This window comes from Polistes dominula, unplaced genomic scaffold (genome assembly GCF_049000335.1).
Source record: "Polistes dominula isolate Pdom_NZ unplaced genomic scaffold, Pdom_raw_medaka contig_79, whole genome shotgun sequence".
NCBI classification, from domain to species: Eukaryota; Metazoa; Arthropoda; class Insecta; order Hymenoptera; family Vespidae; genus Polistes; species Polistes dominula.
Genome location: NW_028300916.1, coordinates 1,502,327 through 1,530,307, shown reverse-complemented (window position 1 = coordinate 1,530,307; position 27,981 = coordinate 1,502,327). Strand labels below are relative to the sequence as shown.

At 23.3% G+C, this 27,981-nt stretch overlaps 1 protein-coding gene across 13 annotated transcripts in view; it reads left to right on the top strand.

The window, feature by feature from the left end:
* dysc (whirlin protein dyschronic) overlaps window positions 1–27,981 on the top strand; it is a 99,951-nt gene that overhangs the window by 53,221 nt on the left and 18,749 nt on the right. For 9 of the 13 annotated variants that reach the window (XM_089170567.1, XM_089170566.1, XM_089170563.1 and 6 more), the window contains 6 exons: window positions 8–240; window positions 1,260–1,563; window positions 2,718–2,777; window positions 7,880–8,037; window positions 13,548–13,626; window positions 14,031–14,141. In XM_089170567.1, coding sequence (XP_089026693.1) covers window positions 8–240; window positions 1,260–1,563; window positions 2,718–2,777; window positions 7,880–8,037; window positions 13,548–13,626; window positions 14,031–14,141 — 945 coding nt within the window. The remainder of the gene's footprint in view (window positions 1–7; window positions 241–1,259; window positions 1,564–2,717; window positions 2,778–7,879; window positions 8,038–13,547; window positions 13,627–14,030; window positions 14,142–27,981) is intronic. The other 4 variants (XM_089170565.1, XM_089170562.1, XM_089170570.1 and 1 more) reach the window with 2 other exon arrangements.

The window sequence follows — 27,981 nt, the reverse complement described above, 5'->3', positions numbered from 1 at the left end:
ATAATAGGTCGGTGATCAAATCATAGAAGTTAATGGACAGAATTTCGAGGAAGCAACGCACGACGAAGCTGTACAAATTTTGAAAACAAACAAGAAAATGAGTTTATTGATACGTGACGTGGGAAAGGTACCTCATTCCTGTACCACAAGTCAACCAATCGTCATGCCTACTTCGAGATATCCTGATCATGATCCTATTATTCTTGAAAGTCCTGGAAATCATCGGCCACCTAGTCCTGCGTGAGTAATAAACACCTATATAAATATATACGTATTATTTTATAAAATTATTTTGTTATTTTTATAGAATATTTTAAGTACTGAAAAAGTCATTTTTATGTTTTTTCATTTTTAAAATCCATTATGTTATTTTATATTTTATTTTTTTTATGGGAATGAATACGCATTGTTTTATTCATTTAAAAAATTAAATTATTAAATATATATATTATAATGTTATATATAATTATTAATATAATTACAAATATATAATATATATATTTTTTAAATTTTAATATTTTATTTTTTAAATATAAATATATATTTTAAATTTAAATTTAAATATTTTACTTTATTTTATATTTTATTTCACTTTTTATTATATTATATAAAAAATTATATTAAATTAAAATAAATATATAATTATATAATATATTAATATTATTTATTAATGTAATTATGTAATTATATTAATAATATATAATTAAAATTATATTATATTAAAAATTATATTAAATTAAAATAAATATATTAATTATATTAATATATTAATATTATTTATTAATGTAATTATGTAATTATATTAATAATATATAATTAAAATTATATTATATTGAAAATTATATTAAATTAAAATAAATATATTAATTATATTAATATATTAATATTATTTATTAATATAATTATGTAATTATATTAATAATATATAATTAAAATTATATTATATTAAAAATTATGATATTAAAAAATTATTAATTAATTTATATATATATATATATAATATTAATATTAATATAATATAAATTTAATATATATGTATATAATAAATTTAAGATTATTAATTAAATTTTATTAATAAATTTACCAAATAATAACTTGACCATTAATAATTAATTAAAATAAACACATAAAACATTACAAACCTTGAAAAAATTAATTAGTCAAATGAAACGAAAGAAAAAAAATAAAATAAAATAAAACAAGATTTAAAACAATGTATTTTTGATAATAATATTAAATTAATTGAAATATTATTTAAGAAGTAGCACAAACGATTGGAGACATCGGGGTGGAATTCATGGGGTTTCTGCGGCAACAGCAGCTATGGTTGACGAAAAAGCAAGGGTCGTTTTAGCGAGAAGTGAAAGGGTTGCACTGTCACATATATTGGCTGATTATAGAACTAGAAGATTAACTGTAGAAGAATTGGTCGGTAATCTTGCCGATCTTTTGAATACCCATGAAAAATTGACCCTTCTTACCGAATTAAGAGAACTCGTTGATAGCAAGGACAAAGCTACTTTCGATGATTTAGTTTACAGACCACGCATAGCAATGGCTAGGGTAAGTTTTTACTAATTCATTATATAGTAATTCATAAAAAAAAAAAAATATGTATACAATATAAATTTATATTATACAAATGATATTACATATATAATATTACATATATTATTTATATCATGCAAATGATATTATATTTTAATATTAAATAATAAATTATAAAAAATACAAAAATATAAATTAAAAAATATATATTTAATACAATATATTATATGTTATATATAATATAACATTTTTTAGTATTATATATAATGCAATATTATATGTATTATGTATACAAAATACAAAAATATAAATTAAAAAATATATATAATACAATATTATATGTTATATATATAATGTAACATTATTATAGTATTATATATAATATAACATTTTATAGTATTATATATAATATAACATTTTATAGTATTATATATAATATAACATTATTATAGTATTATATAAATATATATAATACACAATATTATATGTATTATATATACAAAATACAAAAATATAAACTAAAAAATATATATACTTACAACATTATAGTATATATTTTTTTTATATTTATTATTAGTATATAAAATATAAAAAGATAATAAAAATTTATTAGTATATTTTATTAATTAATATGAATTATTATATTTATAAATTAAAAATATATATGTATTATTATGGAATAAAAATATATTAAAAATATATTTAATATTACAACGAATTACCTTATATCGCCATCTGTTAGAATCTTATCGAACTAACAGAGATAATCAAGACTCTTTGATAATAAACAAATAATTCGCGATTAATAAAATAATATTGCGATTATAAATTGAGATATAAACTAATCTATCTTTCAAGTTGGATAAAACTGCACACAGTGTGCACAATTTTATTAAAATCAGTTCAGTAGTTTAGGAGTCCATTGCGGACAAACAAAGTGACACGTAATTCATATATATTAAGATTATGCAATAAAAATGTATATATAATATGTGTAATATAATATGTAATATCATTTTTTAATTTAAAACATTTCCAAAATTTAGAACAAAAAAATGATTGTCATTAAAATTCTAAACTTTTCTAACATTATTTGAACAAGTGTTGTGTTTTTTGCTTTTGTGTTTTGATTTGTATTTGTTTTGTGTTTGTTTGTTTTTTTTTTTTAGAGAAAAGGAGACCGTGCTCATTCCGACCTAATCGTAACACCGTCTCTTCACGATCTTCCGGTAAGTTTAAAATGTTTTTTATTATTATTATTCTTTTTTTTTTAATTATATTATAACAATATTTATGTGATTTTTAGTCTCACTGCATACTCACGTGTAACGTAGATCTTACACACACAAACACACGATATTATTATTATTATTATTATTATTATTATTATAATTATTATTTTGAAATATTTATTATATATACATATACTATATATAAATTTATATAGAACAATTTTTGTCTACTTCTTGCCCATTCTCTATATATCCTCTGTTATTCTACATACATATATATATATATGACTGATTAGATCCTAAATTGTGTGTGTACGTAGTTTATATTTATATTTTTCTATACATATACATCAGGGTGGGTCAAAAAAATCAATTATTTTTTTTTTACAAGTGCCACGGTGTCTCACCAAATATGAGCTCTTCATTTTAATAGGAAGATCCTCCGCATCGCAGTTTTTTATTTTGTTCTCAGTCCAATAGATTAAAATTCATACCTCATTATTTATTGATTGTACAGAAAAATGTTCAAGACGAATTTTGTAGGAAATTTAATGCTCTACAAAAAAGGTATCTTATATTTTTTTCGTAAACCTCACCATTTCAATGATATTGAACATTTAAGTTTGATTATTTTCATTGGCATTCAACATAAGCGTTCAAAAGATATTCAGAGACAAAAATCAGTACACATGAAAGTTTGATGATGAATATCTTTTGAACGCTTAATTTAATCGCCAAAACATAAGACACCATTTTTATACAGCAGTTAATTTCCTACAAAATTCTTCCACAACATTTTTCTGTACAATCAATTAATGATGAGACATGAATTTTATTCTATTGAACTGAGAAAAAAATAAAAAACGTCGATGCGGAGGATCTTCCTATTAAAATTAAGGACTCATATTTAGTGAGAATTTTTTTAAGGTGTCTAGCAACCCATTTTTCCATAACACTTGTAAAAAAAAAAAATAATTGATTTTTTTGACCCACCCTAATATACATATATATCTATCTATCTATACATATATAAATATATACTTACAAACACGAAGATAACATTTATATATAATACTTTATACAGGATGATTTTTTTTTTGCGTATAAAATTTGTGAGGAATAAATAAGAACATGAAAAAGAAAACATTTCTGTATAGATTTGAGAATCATAAAATATTTTCTAACGATCCTGTATAAAATTTTCTAATATAAATAAATAAATAAATAAATAAATATATACATATAATATTTTTGAATATAAAAAAAAAAAAAAAAACAATTAAGAGATTTTTCTCATCATAACGAGTTTTGTTAGATCGTCTGAGAATTTTTGTAATCGTTTAGAAGAAAAAAAAATCTTTTAAGGGGATATTCTATTTTGGTCTAGAGGCATGAATTTTAGGTACTTTTTAAGTGTAATAACAAAAAGACAAATAATATTTTCACTATCTGTAATGTTACAAGATATTCATTCATTAATATTTCGAGAATACATGGAAAAAAAAATTAGTGAAAAAAATTGAAAATTGAAAAATATGTAGGCTGATGAAGTGGGGGGTCCCAAAAAAACGGCGCGCGACGATTGACATGATTGCAGCTGTCCTGGTAATCTGAAATAAAAAAAAATAAAAAAAAAAGATTATTCATTTAGAATAATGTCGCTATCGCGTTCGAACTAAAAGAATTGAAAAAAGTTGTTTTTTTTTCTCGCTAAATTACAGCTGTTTGAAAAAAAGATACATTATTTTTATCACCTTTCTTTTACTTTTGCGAATTTTGTAAAAATAGTAAATATTGTAAATTTTGTAAGATTTTAATTTGCACGATAGAGTAATGCATAGAGAAGACTCTCACCAAATTTCAAGCAAATCGGTTTACTAGAACTTTACATATCTTGACAATTGTGAAAAAAAAGAAAAACAATTTCGAAAAAAAAACGCGTTCAAAGTTTCGCATAATACGATGCCGCGTCACTAAAACAGCTATATTTCCGAAAATAATTTGAATTTTGAAAAATCCTCTTTAAGACATATTCTTTAAAAGGTTAAGCTTTGAAAATATGAAGAAAATAAAAATCGATTTTTTCCAATTTCTAGACCAAAATACCCCCTTAACGATCTATCGAAAATAAATGTCGTTTGAGAAATTTCTCAAAGTAGATAAAAAAAAAAAATAAAAATAAAAAAACAGAATACTCTTTACGTCGTAGGTATTATTATTATTATTATTATTATTATTATTTTTATTGGTATGCTCGATCTCCTATTTCTTTTTTTTTTCTTTTCTTCTTTCTTGTCGCGTATATATTCTCTCCTTTAGCTAGCTAACATTCCGAACGTAAAACTATGTGAGAACCTTAAGGAGAAATAAGAGATGCTTCTAAGAAACTTTCAGAAGAAAAACAAGAAGAAAAAGTTAAAGTAGAAGATGAAGATGAAGATGAAGAAGAAGAAGAAAATCAAGATGAAGAAGATGAAAATGAAAAAGAAGAAGAAGAAGAAAAGAAGATGAACAAATAAATAAATAAATAAATAAATAAATAAATAAATATCTCATATTATCTCAAAGAAGAAAACATATTAATAATAATAGTAATAATAATAATAATAATAATAATAATAATAATAATAATAACAATAATAATAATGATGACGATGATGATACTACTGTTACTACTGCTGCTATTGACCATGATAATGATGATGATGATGATGATGATGATGATGATGATGATGATGATGATGACGATGTTGATAATTTTGACAATGATGTTTAAAAAAATATACGAGAATAACAAAAGTAAACCAATCGTTGGAAGGGTTGCGAGGAATTATTGAAATTGTCACCGATTTTTGGAACAATATAATATAATTAATATAATATTTATAAATATAATTATATATTGGATTGACAACTAAGTAATTGTGGATTTTTCAAGGAAACTGATTAGTGAAATCTGCAATTACTTAATTGTCAACCCAATAGAATAAATATATCTATAAAGAATTTTCAAACGAAAGAACAAACTAAATCAAATCAAATAATAACAAAATTGAAATTACAAATTTCATTTGGAAAATCAAAAACAATAACATTCTGAGATGATAACACGAAGAAAACAAGATTTTCACGTTTTTGAACGTTAGTTAGACTAAAAATCGTATTATTTGGTCCACCCCCACCCCCCCCCCCTATTGTCGCGAAAACTAGCATGAATATTTAAAAAACAAAAACAAAAAAATAATATCCTTACATCCTTTTTTCTTTTTCTTTCTCTTACCTCTAATCCAACTATCATTCTCTCTCTCTCTCTCTTTTTCTCTCAATCTTTCTCTCCTTCTAATCTCTTCTTTTTCTTTATCAAAAACATATTCTATCTCTTTTGCTATCATTGCGCTGCCATTAATCATCAATGTTGCTGCTGCTGCTGTTGCTGTTGCTGCTGCTGCTGTTGCTACTCTGCTTATAAACAAATATAGAAATAATTTCATTTATACAGGTTTTTGCTTGATAATAGTAGTTATAAGCTGTATTTAATAACGCTTGTTTATACGCTGCTTTCTTGCTTTCATTAGAAATATCGTATTAGACATGAAAAACATATGTTTGAATAATTCATTTAGTGCTTACAATTAGTTGCATTAGAATAGGATGAGAATTAGTTCAAATGCGCTTGGTAGAATTATTTCTAATTAGCTTTTAATTATATTTACACGAATTCAACGATGTGTTGTACTAATATGATATACGTATATATATATATATATATATATATATATTTAATTAAGATGATTTTTCACATACGAATTCGCCTGAGCTTTGCTAAGGTTTTTTTTTTTTTTTTTTCTTTTTTTCTTTCCATAATAATAACCGAGTGTGCAATCAAAATAAAGGATGTAGAAGTATATATATAAAAAAAAAAATATAAAATAAAATGAATAAAATTCTGTTCTTTTTTTATTTATTTTTGTTTTGTTTTTTCAAAAGTTCGTCAACGTACTTGTAAATTAAAATAAAGAAAAATGGTAGAAATAAAAATTTGATTCTATTTGGGGGATACGTTTCATTTATGAATTATTGATTGAATTAACAAAATAATAATAAAAAATAAATGTTAATGCATAAATATTAATATTATTAATGTTTCGTGCAATTTTAATAATTTGTGCAATTAATATATTTCTTTTTTTTTTTTATTTGGTATTTGCGGCAATGAACTTTCGAGTTCCTAATGTCAGTTAATAATAATAATAATAATATTATTATTACACGAGAATATTGTTTTATAAAGGATTTCTACTGTATATATAATAATAATAATAATCATTAAAATTAATTTGAAATTAATTTATAAAAGATACTACTGTATATATAATAAATAATTGAAATATATAAAATTAAAAAATTAATTTAACACGTTCGTCGCCCAGCCCGTTTCGGTTGAGTTTCTCGTCAGGCCCAAAATGCGACTGTCGGCGCACCGTAACGTAAAAAAGTGATAAGTAGAAATATCAACAATGCGACCCCGAGTATTATGGTTATATTATATTATGGTTATGTTTTATTTACTGAAAATAATAAAATATAAAACTATCTTTTATTTATCAAAAATAATAAAATATAAAACTATCTTTTACTTACCGAAAATAATTTTGTTTCGAAATGGAAAATGTGATAAGTTTTTCCAACTAAAAATACTATAACTTCAACAAGAAGAGCGTCACCGTATACGGTGACGGGGCCCCCGGAGAAGCATGCCCGTTTCCGGTATACAATGCCATGGCGACGAACGTGTTAAAATTAATTTCTAAAAAATCCTACTGTATGTGTAATAATAATTACAGAAAAATATATAAAAATTAAATTAAATTATATAATAATAAGTGAAATTTCTTATATAATAATTTCGCACACTCGGTTGAAGAAAAAACACTGATGTTGATTCAATAAAAAAAAAAAAAAAAAACAATATAAAAATAACGATAGTAAAAAAAAAAAAAAAAAAGAAAGAAAAAAAAAAGATAAAACGAGTGATTAATCGAAATTGGCTTGTGTGAGAAAAGACGACGGCATGACAGGAATCTGATGATTTCCCGCAGAGGGGTGGTGTACCCAGTGGTTGTTGCCGTCCAGGACGACTGGTGGACGTCGAGGGAGATCCCTTGGGAGTGACAGGACCTCTCCTGCCACGGGATAATCAAGAGTATAGGTCACCGAGCGAGGACAGCGGTCTAGGGGCTGATATGCCCAGGACCAGGTCGAATCTCTCAAAGTTTTTTATTTCAATGACATTTTCTTTGTTCTATTTCTTTTTCTAACCCATTTCTTACAATTAGATTTTTCAATAATCTCAAATATAATAAGAATTTTTTTTTTAATTTCTTTTTTTTTTTTAACAAAAGAAATTGGACACTTTTTGTTCGTTCATTTTTTTTTGGTGTTTTTTTTTGTTTTTTTTTTTTTTTTTTTAGAAACTGATCAAAGACGAATAAAATTAATTGTTCGAATAAATTTAATATTTTAAAATATTAAATATATAAAATTATAAAATATATTTAAAATTATTAAATATTTTAATTAAATTATTAAATTATTAGTTGATTAAATATATAAAATTATTAAATATATAAAGTATTTAGACATATTATATTTATTTAATAATCAATTTATAAATAATAATAAATTATATTTGATCGAATGATTTTGATCGTCTTTAATTGGTACACGGTTGAAATAAAACAAAAAAAAACAAAAAAATAAAATAAAATTGTTTATCAAAAATTACGTAGAATCACTCGCCCTTATCGAGAGTCAGAGATTGCACGTTTTTAATGAATTCAAAGCTTCTTCATCATCGTATAAATTGAGAAGTATATATGTTATAACGAATACTTTACTTACATACATCAAAATTCAATCCTTTTTACGTTCTTGCTGTTTGCTGCTACCGCTTTCGTTAGAATTCTAGCAAATAGTAGGAGAGCAAATAACGCGTGATTAGAAAAAAAGAAGAAAAAAAAAAGAAAAAAAACAAGAAAAAGAAAAGAAGAATAAATCGTTTCACATTGACGATTTAAGTTTCCTTTTTTATTCTCTCTCTTTTTTTTTCATTAAAAAACAAAATTCGAAAATTGATCTAGTGCATATTCACCTTCTGACATAAACCTTCGTTAAAACCGACATAGAAAGAGATAGAAAGACACGGAAAAAAAAAGAAAAGAAAAAAAAACCACACGAGTCCAAATGGGAATTCGATTTTTCCTTAATACGCTTTGTACGATTGAATCTATAAAAAAGAAAAAAAAAAAAAAATACTCTTGTTGGAGTAAAGAGAAAACTCTGATTTTAAATTTTTATTCTTTTTTTTTTTTGTTCTGTACGATCCTTTTTTTTTTTATCTAGGAGTTGTGTGCGTTTCATTTCGTTAAATTAAATCACATTGAAAACAGAAATATCAGAATTTAAACGTACATAAAAACGTGCACAACGAATAAAAAAACAACAAAAAAAAAAAACAAAAAAAAAACAAAAAACAAAAAGCTTCAACGCTTATTTTCTTAGAGGTTTTTTTTTTAAGTTTTTAATTGCCTTTTTCAATCGCTTGCTTCGCATTCTTTTTATATAAGGCGAATATCTTTATTTATTCACTTATACATATATATATATATATATATATATATATATATATATATATATATATGTAATATATATTTATGTATTACCTTAATGGGATTCAGGTAACTAATGGTTAGAAGATTATACTAATTTAGATTTTCTACTTCGTGTTCCAATCAAATTCGAAACATTCTAATCTTTCATGATTATATTCGTGGTTGTGTATGTGTGTGTGTGTGTTTGTTTCTATACATATACTAATTAATATGATCATTCTATCTATTTTATATAATATTGATTCTCGTAATTAATTAAAAAAAAAAAAAAAAAAAAGAAGAAGAACAAAATTATTTCGTGAATTTATAGATCAACTTACAAGTTTAATAAAATAATTTTTTCACTATAATTGTTCATAGCTTTTGCCATATATTTTTTTATTATATTTTTTCCCCACTCATTTCTCTGTCATATGTTTGTTTGTTTGTTTTTTTTTTTTTAAATTAAAATATTTTCGTATTAAAATATTTATTAATTAATTATTTTTTAAATATCTTTCTTAAATAATTAACAATTTTTATTTTACAGTTATTTTATATTTTATATTTTATTTTTATTTTAATGCTTATTTTATATTAATTATTTATACGATTAATCGCTATATTATTTAAATAATTATTATTTATAATAAATATTTTATTTTTATGATTAACATATTAAACTTAACACTTATAAAAGTTTATATTTAAATTTTTTCTAATTGTAAGTCATTTTATCCAACGAGTGGTACATGGTTTATATTATTTTGAAATATTATAACACGTGTTTTATGATTCAATTTTCAAATAACCCATTTTAATTGTTATTATTATTATTATAATTTTTTTTTATTATTAACTCATTCCATAAAAAAATGTATTTATCCACGATTCGCGTTATACGTTTCCGAAAAGCCATAAACTACTTTTATTTCGCGACAGTCGGTTAAATCGTAAATGGTGTTTCTATGTCGCGGATATGTTTTACCATCAAAAAATAATTTCCTTTTTCTAATTCAACTCTCTCTCTCTCTTTCTTTTTTTGTATTTCACCTTTCTTTCTCACACCATCGTCCTTTTCAACCTCAACTTTTTCGTACATTCGTGTTGTTTTATTTTTCTTTTTTTTTTCTCTTTCTTTCTCCGCAGTCACGTACAAACACGTATACCTAACATGGACAGAGCAGATAACGCGGAAGGTAAATCATTTTTTCTATGTGTGAGAGTCCCATATGAGTGTGTGTATATGTTTGTGTTTGCTTGTCTATATATGTATGTATAAATATGTATTTGTATGACTTTTAGTCTTTCAAACATGTAGGCGTGAAAGATGTTTGTTTTACACACGCGTGGGTTTAATATACACAAGTATACAAATATACTTTAAACATTTTTTTTTGTACCAGTGCCACCTTTTTATAATATCCAAGACGAAAAAAAAAAAAGAAAAGGATGTCGCGCGATAAATTTCAACAAGTCGATGATCATAATTTATTTTGTTAATTAGAAGAAGAAGAAGAAAAAAACGTAAACAAAGAAAAAGAAAAATGTATTGAAAATTAGGGAAGTGTAAAAATATGTTTAACCAGGTCAAGAATACCTGTGTAAACAATATTACCGATTGAATTTCAATAGAATAATTAGTATTCGAATTTCAAATGAAAACTGATTCATGTTATACTTTGTCTTTTGAATTTTGTATTTTTATATTTTTTTTTTATTTTACTTTTTAATTATTTTTGGTTCTTTCAATCTTTACGAAGAAAAATAAGATTTGTGATCAAATTATGATGATAGGTTGCACAAATATAATCAACTTTTGTTTAAATCTTTGTCAACGTTGTCAATAGAATAATTAGTATTCGAATTTCAAAAGAAAAAAAAATTGATTCATGTTACTTAGAAAAGAATAAGGAAAAAAGAATGAAAAAGAAAAATGTATTGAAAATTAGGGAAGTGTAAAAATATGTTTAACCAGGTCAAGAATACCTGTGTAAACAATATTACTGATTGAATTTCAATAGAATAATAATTAGTATTGGAACTTCAAATGAAAACTGATTCATGTTATACTTTTTCTTTTGAATTTTGTATTTTTATTTTTTTGCTATTTTACTTTTCAATTATTTTTTGTCCTTTCAATCTTTACGAAAAAAAATAAGGTTTGTGATCAAATTATGATGATAGGTCGCACAAATATAATCAACTTTTGTTGAAATTTTTGCAACATTGTCAATAGAATAATTAGTATTCGAATTTCAAATAAAAACTGATTCATGTTATACTTTTTCTTTTGAATTTTGTATTTTTATTTTTTTTTCTCTATTTTCCTTTTCAATTATTTTTGGTCCTTTCAATCTTTACGAAGAAAAATAAGGTTTGTGATCAAATTATGATGATAGGTCGCACAAATATAATCAACTTTTGTTGAAATCTTTGTCAACGTTCTCAATAGAATAATAATTAGAATTCGAATTTCAAATGACAACTGATTCATGTTATACTTTGTCTTTTGAATTTTGTATTTTTATTTTTTTTCATCTATTTTACTTTTCAATTATTTTTGGTCCTTTCAATCTTTACGAAGAAAAATAAGGTTTGTGATCGAATTATGACGATAGATCGCACAAATATAATCAACTTTTGTTTAAATTTTTGCAACATTGTCAATAGAATAATTAGTATTCGAATTTCAAATGAAAACTGATTCATGTTATACTTTGTCTTTTGAATTTTGTATTTTTATTTTTTTTCTTTATTTTAATTTTCAATTATTTTTTGTCCTTTCAATCTTTACGAAAAAAAATTAGGTTTGTGATCGTATGATAGTAGGTCGCACAAATATAATCAACTATATACAAATAGAATAATAATTAGTATTCGAATTTCAAAAGAAAAAAAAAGAAAACTGATTCATGTTACTTAAAAAAGAATAAAGGGGAAAGAAATAAAAAAAAAAAAAAAGAAAAAAGTAGAAAATAGATTTACAAAAAAGAAGAATAGTGTTTTAATTTTGGTACCAGGTATACGAAGGTACAAAGGTTGAAAGTTTGAACGAATCGTGTCGCGATTCTGTGAGCCCTTGAAAATTTCTTTGCTTACGTAGAGAAACTAACTAATGGTTTTCGGAGGTATAGTGATCGATAGGTAGCGTATCCCAGGTAACCAAACCAAACGATTCAACTTTGTTGGAATCAAGAAAGTTAATGTATGACAGAGAGAATGAGTGAAAGTGTTACGAATGAGTGAACAAGTGAATGTTGTATTCTCAGAACATTTCTAAACGAAACGTAACTTATCCTTTTATTTTATTCTTTGATCAATGTTTTTTTCTCTCTTTTTTTTTGTTTTTTTTTTTTTAATCATTTTCATGTATTTATTATCATCTATGAATAATTCACATTCTCTTTTCTTCTTCTTTTTTTTTTTTTTTTGTACAAAATTAATCTCATTTTCTATTCATTTTTTGAATCATCTTTCATTCCATCCCTTTTTTTCCCCATTCACCTAATCAAAACGTTTTTGATAAACTCCCCTGAAAAAAATATTGTGTTTCAATTATTTAATAAATGCAAAAGAAATAAATTTGATCAAGATTGATTGGTGATTCATTATGATTTCATATTTATTGACAATTATTACACATAATACGTGACAAAGTTGCATTATTGCAATGTGTGTGTGTGTAATTTCAAATGCATTTCTGATAAAAAAAAAATAAATAAAAAATAAAACACAAAAACTTTCTATAACAAATTTCATTTGAACGATATTAAAGTGTAATTCGGATTACATACGATTATTTTCAAACAATAATGAACAAAAAAGAAAGAAAAAACAAAACAAAACAAAAAAACAAAAAAGAGGAATTGTCAATAACTCATTGGTGACTCGCGTGGTGGGTTTTGATAAAAAAGAAACAAAAAGAAAAAACGGCTGTGTGATAAATTTGAATACGAGATACAATGATCGATGATCTATCAGAGACTGATTATGAGAATTAAAAAAAAATAAAAAAAAAATAAAAACCAAAAAAAAATTAATAACAAGACGAAAGAAAAAAAAATTAATAAGACGAGTGTAGATTTGAAAAAAAGGGAAATTTTGCGAATTGCAGAGTGTCCTGCAGGAGGGCTCAACAACATCAGGTGACTACCTCTGACCTCGCCCTTTCCAACGACGAGTGTGATAATCAGGTATAAAATGAAGTTACCTTAGAACCCCCCAAACCCCCCACCCCCACCCCTAACACACACCATCTTTTTTTCCTGTCAATCAATCACCCGCACTTTTTTTTATTCCTACACATTTACATTTTTGTGTAAACCCACACTTTTAAGACGAGTAAAAAATGTTTTTTACATATATATATATATTTTTTTTCTATTTTAATCTTCTTCTTCTTATTGCTTTTCTTATTCTAATTTAATTTTTAATATAATAATAATAATAATAATAATAATAATAATAGGAATCGATATGGAAGAAAAGCTGAAGATCATCATCGTGTGTCTAAGATGGAAGATGATTGATTGGTTGAATGATCCTAATTTGGAACGTGTACGTTTGATTGTTTTTTTTTTTGAATTTTATTTTTCAGGATTACGAGGACGACATTGACAGCGGACGTGGACGAAGACACAGCTCACCAGGTGGATCACGAGGAAATCCACGGGATTACGGTCATCATCATCTTCATCCGGATAATTTGGTGAGTCCAATTGCTTTTTCATTTAATTATTTCATCCTACTCTGTAAACACTCCTTGTCTTCTTTTCGAATTGAAAAATTCAATTATTAAATTTTTCTATTTTTTTTTTTTTTAATTATTTATTTATTGTACTAACTTGGTATAGTCTTTTATAATTTACATAAAATGTTTTATTTCACATTGATATATCAATAATTATAGTTAAAGTTTCACGTTAGTTTAAATATATATTTCTTTTTTATCTCTCAATAATTTTTAATATTATTTTGTTCAAACTATTATACCATGTAATAGAATAATTATATATATTATATAATAAATTAAATTATAGAAATAATTATATATAAAATATATATAATAACTTATTATGTATAATAAATATATTTAATATTTATATTAAAAATATATTATATTATATATAATAAATGTAATAAATAATATTATATAAAAAAATTATAAATATAAAATAATAAATATAAAAATAATATTATATAATATAATATTATATAATTATATATTTTCAATATTATATAATACATATTATATATAATAAATTATATTTAATATTATTATTAAAAAAATATAATTAAATAATATATGATATAAAAAATATAATATTGCAAAAATATAATTAATATTAATAATTTAATATAATATATAGAATTATATTAATAAATATAATATATTTAATATATATATATATATATACATTATTAAAATATATATAAAAATATTAATATAAAAAATATTTAAAAAATTATTAAATATATTATATTTAATAATAATAACTTAACTATTAATAAATATATTATTATTATATATAATTATACACATATATAAGTTATTATTATTAAAATATTAATTATATTTCTTAAAATATTGCTATATGAGTATACAAGTCAGTAGTAAGTTGTTCATTTTTTTTTTTTTTTTTTAATTACTTTCATGAAACACTTTCGAATAAATTTTCATATGATAAAACGAAGAAGAACAAAAAGAAGACAAAGGGGGTAGCAGAGTATAAAGATAATATTTTATTGAATTTTTTTTTTTTATGAAGATGGTAATAGATAAGATTACGAAACGTTTTAAAGAGTTGTTTTAAAAGGAAAAAAAAAGGTGAGACAGAGATAATATAGTAACGCGAATATGAGAAACTCGAACATCCACACCCCCTTTCCCCTATTCTCCACTTCTAATGAACTTCTCTTTCTTTTTCTATCTCTCTCTCTCTCTCTCTCTCTCTCTCTCTCTCTCTCTCTTTCTTTCTTTCTCTTTCTCTTTCTCTTTTTAAATGATGAAGATGATGATGATAATGATTATGATGATGCACGATGATGCACTCGATGAACAACGTGCTGCACTTCTACAGAGTCGTCGTAGAGACGCCGTTTGTACACTACTACTACTACTACTACTACTACTACTAATACTACTACATATATCGGTCGTTATAGTTTAATTATAGCACACGCGATGGATGCGAAAGTGGAAGGTGGAGGAAGGGTTCAGGGTCGACCAAACGTACAAGAAGAAAAACACGAAGAAGAAGAAGAAGAAGAAGGAAGCATCTTCCTTTTCTCTCGTTAAAGTCAACTTTTACGTTTCTTTCTTTTAAAACGTCGTAAAAATGGCCGACTCGCGTGACTCATACCCCACCACACCTCTTTTTCACGAGTGCCACGCACAAGTTACTTTTAAATAATAATATTATTATTATCAATAGAAAAATTAGCCTTTAAATATTTCTTTTGCCAAAAAAAAAAAATAGTTCGGTTTTATTGATTGATCATTTTATCATTTGATTTGATAAAGTTAATAAAAAAAAAACAGTATTTTTTATTGTTAAGTGGTAATTCTTAAGTAGGAGTATTAAATAATGTGAGAATGAAAGATTGAGGGAGAAAAAGAGAAAGGGAATGAAATTATTATGTAGATACCCATAAATAAAACATTGGTAAAAGTTACTATTACAAATATATTATTTTTATTAGTAATTATTATTATATATTTTTATACTATACTATAATATAATATTATAATATATTTAAAATATAATATAATATATTATATATATAATAAAATATTATTAATTAAATTATAAATTAATTTAAATTATATTAATATCAATTAAAATATTATTTATTATAATATATATATTAATATATATTTATTACTAATTATTAGTTTAGATAAAAATATTAAAAAACCAAATTACCAATTAAAAAATCCAATATAACAATAAATATGGTAATTTAAATTATATTAATATCAATTAAAATATTATTTATTATAATATATATAATAAAATATTTATACTATAATATAATATATTATAATATATATTTATTACTAATTATTAGTTTAGATAAAAATATTAAAAAACCAAATTACCAATTAAAAAATCCAATATAAAAATAAATATGTTAATTTAAATTATATTAATGTCAATTAAAATATTATTTATTATAATATATATATATTAATATATATTTATCACTAATTATTAGTTTAGATAAAAATATTCAAAAACCAAATTACCAATTAAAAAATCCAATATAAAAATAAATATGTTAATTAAAAACTGTTATAATAAAAAATACTATTTTAATCAAACAACAAAAAATACAAAAAACAATATTTAAATATTCATTCGAATGTAAATTAATATTAAAACGATAAACATACCAAGTATCTGAATAATAAAAAATTTCTTAATCTGACGTATATAAAATCAATGAACGTTATTAAAAAAAAAAATAAATAAATAAATAAAAAAAAGGAAGAAGAAGAATAAATTCATGTGGATACAGGGTAATAAAATAAATTCGTATGAAGAAAAAAAAATTAAAAAAAAAAAGAGAAAAAACCTTGATAGTATTTAGAATCGATTTAAGAACTAACCTAAGTTAAAAGTGGAACTTATGTTAGTGGCACTCGAGAGAGTAATAGAAGAAAACTTATGCGTTCGTGCATACGTGCATACGTGCGTGCATACGTGCGTGCATGCGACGACTCATCGCGGTTTGTTAAAAGAAAAAGAAAAAGAACAAAAAAATAGAAAAATGAGTAAAAGAGAAATGAAGAAGAAGAAGAAGAAGAAGAGAAATAAGAAGAAGAAGAAGAAGAAGAAGAAGGAGGAGGAGGAGGAGGGGTTCAGGTAGAAGTGCAGGTGCGCAGGATGGAAGAAGAAAAGGAAGATGATGATGATGATGATGATGATAATGATGATGATGATGATGATGATGATAATGATGATGATGAAGAAGAAGAAGAACAAGAAGAAGAAGAAGATGAAGAGAGAGAGAGGGAGGGAGGAAGGGAGGGAGGGTGTTAGTCGTTTTACCTGCAACACTCCTGCAACCATAAAATCATCGACTCTTCGAGAAAATACATGTGCAAAATGCACTTATGACATTTTTTTCAATTTTCCACTTGAACTTATTCCCTTTCAACTTATCATACTAAACGATTTTTCAATCGACAATAAAATCCTATTTAATTATTATTATTATTGTTATTTGTTATTTGTAATATTAGAAATCACAAATTAGGAAAGTATTTATTTTTTTTTTTATTTTTTATCACAAGACCCATTCATTTTTATTATCAATTATTATGAATAATTAATCAGATTAGGAATATTAAAAACATCTCTTCATTTTTTAATCAATTATTATTATATATTAATATTTATTTTATCAATTACTATGAATAATTAATCAGATTAGGAATATTAAAAACATTTCTTTTTTTTTAATCAATTATTATTATATATTAATATTTATTTTATCAATTATTATGAATAATTAATCAGATTAGGAATATTAAAAACATTTCTTTTTTTTAATCAATTATTATTATATATTATAATTTATTTTAACAATTATTATGAATAATTAATCAGATTAGGAATATTAAAAACATCTCTTCATTTTTTAATCAATTATTATTATATATTAATATTTATTTTATCAATTATTATGAATAATTAATAAGATTAGGAATATTAAAAACATCTCTTTATTTTTTAATCAATTATTATTATATATTAATATTTATTTTATCAATTATTAGCAATAATTATTTAGATAGAAATATTAAAAACATTTCTTTTTTTTTATCAATTATTACTACATATTATTATTTATTTTAACAATTATTATGAACAATTAATTAGATAGGAATATTAAAAACATTTCTTTTTTTTCATCATCTTTTTCTTCTTTTTCATCATTTGCTGCAACTTTAATCACACGAATCAAATCATTTTCTATTAATAACTTTTATCAATATAGATATATATATATATATATATATATATATATATATATATATCATTCATGGATTTAATTTATTATTTTAATTTAATTTTCTTTTATTTATATGAAAAACAAATAGAGTATAACTAACTAACTAGTATTAGTATAACTAATAATTAATTAATTAAAAAAAAAAAAATCAATAAAAAGTAAAAGATTTACCACGAGAAAGAGAAAAACAAAAAACCAAAGAATTGCTACGGATAAAACTTCAATCATAATAGTTGTTTTTTTTTTTTTTTTTTTTCAAGATTAAATAAAGCCCTTGATAGATCGGGGTCGTAGGGTTGATTGTAAGACCATAGAGGGGGGTGGGTGGAGGGGGAGGGAGGGAAGGGATTAAAGGATGAAAGGTTTAGGTTGTTTGAACGTTTCACACGCGATCCTGGACTATAATAATCGAGATAATCGCTAGATTTCTCATCGCTTACACCACGATGGATATTGCTGCTGCTGCTGCTGCTGCTGCTCCTTTCCTAGTTTATTTTTTTATTTACTTTTTCATTTTTATTTTTATTTAGTTCTTTTTCATTACTTTCCTTTCTCTGTTGTTTCTTTATCTGATATATGTATATATATATAATATATAACAGAGTGGAAAAGACGGACGTATAAACTACTTCTTACCAACTTGATGTAATTAAGATGATAGCAAGGTATTACCTTGCAAACGTGTGTGGTAGTTAATCGTTTACTCTGCAAGCTATATATATGTATACATATATATATGTATACATATATATATATACATTTCTTTGAAACGAATATAAACGTGGATCGGATGGTCAAGAATATGACGATGATGATCGTGATCGAAACAACCAATGTGTTAAATAACTTACGATACCTGTATATCATCTTTGAAGATCTTGATGATTATAACATATTTTTGGTTTTTTTATACAGAAATCTAAATTATTCAAAATATTTCATTTACCATTTATTAATTGATATTTTGTTGAACAATACCTGGATCAGATTGTCAAGAATATGACGATGATGATCGTGATCGAAACAACCAACGTGTTAAATAACTTACGATAAAGTTTCGATACCTGTATATCATCTTTGACGATCTTGATGATTATAATATATTTTTGATTTTTTTATACAGAAATCTAAATTATTCAAAATATTTCATTAATCATTTATCAATTGATATTTTGTTGAACAATACCTGGATCAGATGGTCAAGAATATGACGATGATGATCGTGATCGAAACAACCAATGTATTAAATAACTTACGATAAAGTTTCGATTACTCTATATCATCTTTGAAAACCTTGATGATTATAATATATTTTTCATTTTTTTAGACAGAAATCTAAATTATTCAAAATATTTCATTTACCATTAATCAATTGATATTTTGTTGAACAATACCTGGATCAGATGGTCAAGAATATGACGATGATGATCGTGATAGAAACAACCAATGTATTAAATAACTTACGATAAAGTTTCGATATCTGTATATCATCTTTGACGATCTTGATGATTATAATATATTTTTGATTTTTTTTATACAGAAATCTAAATTATTAAAAATATTTCATTCACCATTAATCAATTGATATTTTGTTGAACAATACCTAATATTGAAACTTTGATTGTATGAGATCAAATTCTGGAACGAGTCAACAACTTTAGGTACTTTAGGATACTTAGGATCGAAATAAACGAAAAACTTAAGAAAAGAATTCTATTTATAAGTATATAAATAAATGTTATATAAAAAAACAATAAATAAAAAGAGGGAAAATTGTAAAAGGTAAATTGGTTTCGCACGCAATATCTAGAAATTACGAGAATAAAATAAATGAAACGTGCAATTCAATAGATCTATAGGATTATCTACCTGTCTTAAAGTCACCATTGAAATGTCCATTTCAATTTTACCCCATACCCCATGGTTGGTTTCAATCGAACGTGCGAATACTAATTGGTGGAATCCTCAGTGACTTTGTAATACATGCGAAAATATTTTTTACGTAGAATTCAATTAAAGATCGGAATCGTTTGAATTTGTTTAACAAAAAAAAAAAAAAAACAAATTGAAAAGAAATCCAGCGAATGAGGAATTGTTTTTTTTTTTTTTTCAGATATTATCCTTTACGATAAACGAATCGTTTATGTATTGTATAATTATTTTATGTATATATATGTATATAAAAAAAAATATTTATTCAATGTTACATCGTATTTTTTTCTTTTCTTCTATTTTTTTTTGTCACTTATTTGAAGAAAGCATATATAATAAAAAATAGGTACACGCAGTTTAAGTCTTACGAGCTAAAAAATTAATAATAATAATAATAATAATAATAATAATAATAATAATAATTACGACCTTTCTTTTTTTTTTAAATTGTCAAAATTAAAGAATAAAACGAGAAACAAGAAATAAAAAAATCAAATTTAACACAAGCGATCTCTCGGTTCCAATCTGAAATCTCCGTTTATGTCATATTAATTAACATTTCAATCATTCCAATGTTTATTGAAAAAATGTATTTAGAACATTTTGCTCTATACGAGAAAGTAATAAAAAAATAATAATAATAATAAATAAATAAAAACGAAGTAGATTTCAGATGGACAATTTTTTTCTTTTTTTTTTTTTACACGAGTTCGCATTTTCGATTATCGTTGCTTCTTTTTTTCAAATCTTATCTTCGTCAACATGGAATTTTTGTAAAAACCAAATCAAAGTACACACATTCATCCACACACATATACATATTTACATACATAAAAACACACAGCTTACGTAACACACACACGTACTTACACATACATACTATAGATACATATTTAAAAAAAGAAAATAAAATAAAATTCGAATCGACTTTGATTGAAGTGGGGAAACGTCGTTGAGAGAGTTACAAAAAAAAAAAAACAACTCGAGTTTATTTAAACGATCTATCGATCCTCGCGAATAAAAGGAGGTGTAGGAGGAGTAAGAGGAGGTGGTTCACGATCATCGAGATCTCGAGTTTGTTTCGTCCTTGAGAAGAATAGACTATTCGTTCGTGATAAACTACGAGAGGGTCTTCTTGTGTCTGATCTGACAAAATGTACGAGAGAGAAAGAGACAGACAGAAGTCTTTTCTTCACTTTGGTTCTCCTTGTTTTTGTTCTTGTTGTTCTTGTTGTTGTTATTGTTGTTTATATTGTTGTTTATGTTGTTGTCCTTCTTCATCTTCATCCTCTTATCTTTTTTTAATCTTTTTATCGATTTATTGTATTATTTGATTCGATTCGATTCGATTATTAAATGAACGTCGATCAAAGTTTGTCCTGCAACGCCTGACGAAGTTCCTCGGTGGCCTTGGCCACGTCTTGAACCTGTCTCAAGTGTACCTCAGGTCTCACGTGTTGCACGCTAGAATTTGACCTCCTCACGGAATTTCCGCTTCCGAATTTTGGCCGTGGAATTCTTACGCGTTGTACGTCGCTCAACCATGATTCCATATTGAATTTTTATTTATTATATTTATTATTCCTGCAAAAATACAATTACAAATCTATCAATTATATTTATTTTTTGCTTTTTTTGGGGGGGGGGAGGAGCGGATTATTTTTGTTCATAATTTTATAATCGTAGTTCAAATAATTTGATATATATTTTGTATTACTATTAAATTCAATTTTATATTCATTGTGTTGATATTTGATAAATGGTCAATTTAAAGGAAAAATACTTATTTTCTTTTTATATTAAAATATTGACCCTAATAAATATATTATATAATTTTTAATAAAAATATAATAAACATATTATTTATTAAATATAATAAACATATAATATCTATATAAACATATATAGACATAATTATATAATTATAATTATATATTAACATATATAAACATAATTAAATAATTATAATTATAATTATGTTATAATTTAAATATAAATTTGTATTTAAAAATATCGTGGAAAAAATGATACGTTGATGTTATTATTGAATATTTTACAAATTTACTCACGTAATATTAAAAATAATAGATATAATAAATGAGGATAAATATTATATTGCATTTAAAATATCGTTGAGAAAATAATACTAATCGGTATAGACAACAAGATTATAAAAAAAAAATATCAAACAATCTATTAAATACAATATTTAAAAATAATTAATATTATAAATTAAGATGAATATTATATTGCATTTAAAATATCGTTGAGAAAATAATACTAATCGGTATAGATAACAAGATTATAAAAAAAAAAATATCAAACAATCTATTAAATACAATATATAATATTTAAAAATAATTAATATTATAAATTAAGATGAATATTATATTGCATTTAAAATATCGTGGAAAATAATTGGTATAAATAACAAAATTCTAAAACAAATATCCACGAATAATCTATTAAAGACAATATTTAAAAATAATATATACAAAAAACAAAACCATGAAGAATAATTTCCACTAATTATCCTCAACTCATTACTACTACTAAAAAAAAAAAAAAAAAAAAAAGAAAAACATTTAAAAGAAATTCAAAATAGTCTCTCAATATCACGAGCATCAAAAAAAGAAAAAGAAAAAAGAAACAAAAAATGAAATGAAATAAGATACTCGTAGCCATTTATGGAATACAATACCGCTATTAGAATACCAAAAAAAGAAAATAAAACACAACATAGAATAAAATAATAATCCAATTTCGAATAACTGTACCGATACGTTCTAACTCGTACTACCAATTAGCTGGCTTTTAATTATAATAGAAGGTCAAAGACCCGTAAAAAAGTAGGTATACTACATTCATTAGAAACAACACGTTATGTTGGGATATATAAACGTGTACCAAACAAAAAAAAAAACAAAAAAAAAACATAAAAAGAGATTTGTGTAAGAAGGGGTGAAGAAGAAGAAAAAGAGTTCATCTTATGTTAGTCTGGCAAACATTAAAAGGTTGTAGTGTGGTTGTTGGGTGGCCTAGTGAACGTTCTCTAAGCCTCAAGGCGTTCCTATCATTCTCGTCGAATGATCCAAGACTGATTAAAATGCGAAACAAGTCGAAGTCTGACGAGTCCGACACGCCATCAGTTGGCCCAGTGACATCCTCTCCTCAATTTTTTTTTCTTTTTTATTTTTTTTTTTATTTATTTTTCTTTCTTTCTTTCTTTTTATCTACCTCAACAGAAAACTACTTCTTTCCATTTCTAAGAGTCCCACCTTTCTCAGCCCACCCCACCTAACCCCACCAATTGCAACCACCCCACAACCCTATTCTCACTCGAACCACGTCTTCCCACCCATTAGTCTTCCCATTCCATAAATTTGACTTCTTCTTCTTCTTTTTCTTTTACCTTTAGTGGTCTTACGACCCACTTTTTCTCTTTTTTCTTCTTTTTTTTTTTTTTTATTCTTTTACCTCTTACAGTAAAGTACCCACTCCCATTGTTCTTTCTACTTTTTTAATTCCCCCTTTTTTTTCCTTTTTTTTTCTTTTTTTTTTCACGGTAACTATATATATATATTAAATGTTAAAATGTGAATCCTTTAAAAATAGTTCTTCTATCAAATAAACGAGTATTGGTTTGTTCGTGTTTTTCATTTGATTCTTTTGGTTGATCGATAAACGATGAGTTAAAGAAAATCTATCGATAAAATATGGTGAATCATCGAAGATAATAATAATGAGCTTAAAAAAAAAAACGAGTTGAAACTTTCTGTAGAAAAAATTTATCAGACACAATTTCAACAAATATAAGTTGATAAGATTCTAACATTAATAGCAAACAAGAATTTGAACAAATCGTATTAACTCGTTGATAAATTTCACTTCAATGACGCAGTCGTAATTTTATATACGATTTTATTAGACAACAAATATTTTCTTGATCAAACGAAAGAAAAAAAAAATGTTATAAAAATAAAGAAAGAAAGAAAAAGAAAAAGAAAAAAACAAATCAAATAAAATAATAAAAACTGGGTGAGTATAAAGTTTCGTTATCGATGAAGAAAATTGAAATTTATTATTACAACGATTAAATTAGTAGTTTCATTGATAATTTATTATTCAACTTTCTTTCATATCTTTGCATTTTTTTCTTTTTTCTTTTTTTATGTGTGTCTGGAAATCTGAAGAGAATCCCAGACATGACTATAGATACTCGATAATATTTGAAACGAGTTCGTAGAACGATTCCTCGATTTAACAAACTTTTACGATCTTGTTTACGCGAGAGTTCCTTTCTGTAAAACCCGTACAACTGCACAACGTCTTCTCTAGAAATGACGACATATGCACATACACACACACACACACACACGAGATTATATAGTATATAATAGTAGATCTTGTTATTATCTATACTTTGCTGCTTCTGAAGTAGCAAATAGATTCTTTTTTTTATATATATATATATTTTTATAATAAATAATTTAAATATGTGTTTATAAAATATTATATTTCTAAATTTTATTGGTATATATTTTGTATATTTTTATAATTAATAATTTAAATATATATTTATTAAAATATAGTATTTATAAATTATATTATATGTTCTTTTTATATATTTTTATAATTAATAATTTAAATATATATTTATTAAAATATAATATTTATAAATTTTCTAATTATATGTTTTTTTTATATATTTTTATAATTAATAATTTAAATATATATTTATTAAAATATAATATTTATAAATTTTCTACTTATATGTTTTTTTTATATATTTTTATAATTAATAATTTAAATATGTGTTTATTAAAATATAATATTTCTAAATTATATTATTATATATTTTTTTTATATATTTTTATAATAAATAATTTAAATATGTACTTATAAAATATAATATTTCTAAATTTTATTAGTATATATTTTATATATTTTTATAATTAATAATTTAAATATATATTTATTAAAGTATAAAGTATAATATTATAATATATAAATTAAAATATAATAAAATAAATAACTTTTATAAAGTATAAAGTAAACTATAATAAATATAATTGTATTATATTTATATATTTTTAAATATTTTATTTGAATATTTTTATGTTTAGTAAACTTGTTCGCAATAATTTAAAATAAAATAAAATAAAATAAAATAATAATAATTATTAATATTAGTAAGAGTGTATAATCAATAGTTTTCACTTATACAAAATTGAGAAAAATCATTGAATTGTATTAAAAAAGAAAATTAAAAAAAAAAAAAACAAATAAAAAAAATATGTATTCAAACGGTAGTCCTTCGTAGTAAGGGTTAACGTTGACGACGTGATCACGAGGAGATGTATCAAAGGAATAAATTAGCAATTAACTTGGCACGTAGTTCTCCTTCGAACTTCCTCGAATGGCAATTCGCTGTTTAACCAAAGAGAAAATTCATTTGACGAGCGATAAGAGATGCACGAAACCGGTTAAAAATATAGATTCCCACAGGCTTTGGTGGCGAGAGAGTACCGTAAAGGATTAACGGTCAATCTTGCGAGAAACAAGAGAAGAACTGTGAGAAACATGATGGAAAAACTGGAAGAGGGAACCTCTGTTTAAAAAAAAAATTTTTTAAATACACACATTTCTATCGTAGAAATTCGCAGGTAAAAAGGATCTACGCGATTTGACGATTTTAACGATCCATTTTAGAAAATAATCGATCAAATACAACGCGAAATACTATAGAAAATTTATATTTTCCATAACTTTGAGATGAAATATAATATAACCACGTATATAAATATAATATAGTTATAATAAAATTATTTATATAATTAAAATATAATAAATAAAATATAAAGAAATATAATTATATTATTTTATATATTATTTTATATATAATATAATATATTAATATAATTAAAATTATATTATAATTATAATATAATATAATTATAATAATAAAAAAAATTATAAAATATATTAGTATAATTATTCATATATTATATATAATATATAATTAAAATATATATAATAAATAAAATATAAAAAAAATATATTAATATAATTATAGTTATATTATAATTATAATATAATATAATTATATTAATAGAAAAAATGATAAAATATATTAGTATAATTATTTATATATTATATATAATATATAATTAAAATATATATAATAAACGAAATATAAAAAAAATATATATTAATATAATTAAAGTTATATATTTTAATTATAATATAATATAATTATAATAATAAAAAAAATTATAAAATATATATATTAATATAATTATAATTATATTAATACAATATAATAATTATTTATATATTATATATAATGTATAATATATAATTAAAATAATATTTAAAAAAATATATGAAAAAAATATTACTTTTTATTTGAAATAAAATCAATTTTTTGTTCGAACTAAATATAAAATACAGTTTATGTGTTTATTTATAATTATTATATTTATATATATACACATATTAGAATTTAATTATACCAAATATTTCAACAGAGATATACTTTTATCAAATTTTACGATATAATTATATTTTATATTGTAAAATTTAAATCGTTTCGATAAAAACATCATTTTGTTTTGTCGTTTAAAAATAATTTTCGCGCTTATGTAAAAAAAAAAAATAAAAAATAAAATAAAAACGTAAATGAAATAAATTGATTATGAAATAAGGTTTTTCACGTTGTTAGTTCGTGATGAACAATATAAACTCGGAATTGAAATGTTCTTACTCGATGTCGTTGAAGATAACAACAACAACACAACACAACGTGTAATATCTATATACATACGTTTTATATAGGTATGCTCAAAGCGAAAGGAATGAACACGTAGTTCGATCGAAGTTGTCCTTCGATGCACTAATAACGCGTTACGAAAAAAAAAAAAAAAAAAAAAAAAATAATTATTACGATACGTACATATATCAAATTATTTTCTATTATTTCAATTTTTCTCCAATTAAAAGTTTGTCATTCGATGCACTAATAACGTGTAACGAAAAAGAAATTATTACGATAAGTATTTCAAATAATTTTGTATTATTTCAATTTTTCTCGTATTTAAAAATCCTTCTCGTTTAAAAGAAAACAAAAAAAAAAAGAAAAAAGATTGTCAATCCCTTACCTTAGTAAAAAAAAAAAAAACAAATCAAACGGGATGTAAACGTGTCTTCTCAATATTTTCCTAATCTCTCTTCTTATACCAGAGATTTTACAAATACTTCTCGATTTAATTTTCAATTATCAACGTTTGAAACAACACACGCAGCAAAGAAAAAAAACCGATATAAATATAAATAAATAAAAACAATCAAACAAAATGTAAAGAAATTTAAAAAAAAAACAAGGTGTCCAAAAGGTAACACCAAATAAATTCCAATGAGATTAATTATCACGAGTTGAAACAAAATAATTGAATTTGTGTAAATCCCCGCGGCGGCTGTTGTTTGATCGAACTCTCCGAACTATTGGAGACTCGAACACGAACTGACGTGCTTACTAACTCTCGAGCCAGGTTGTTCACGTTTACCTGCTGCTGCTGCTGCTCGATCAGGAGCAA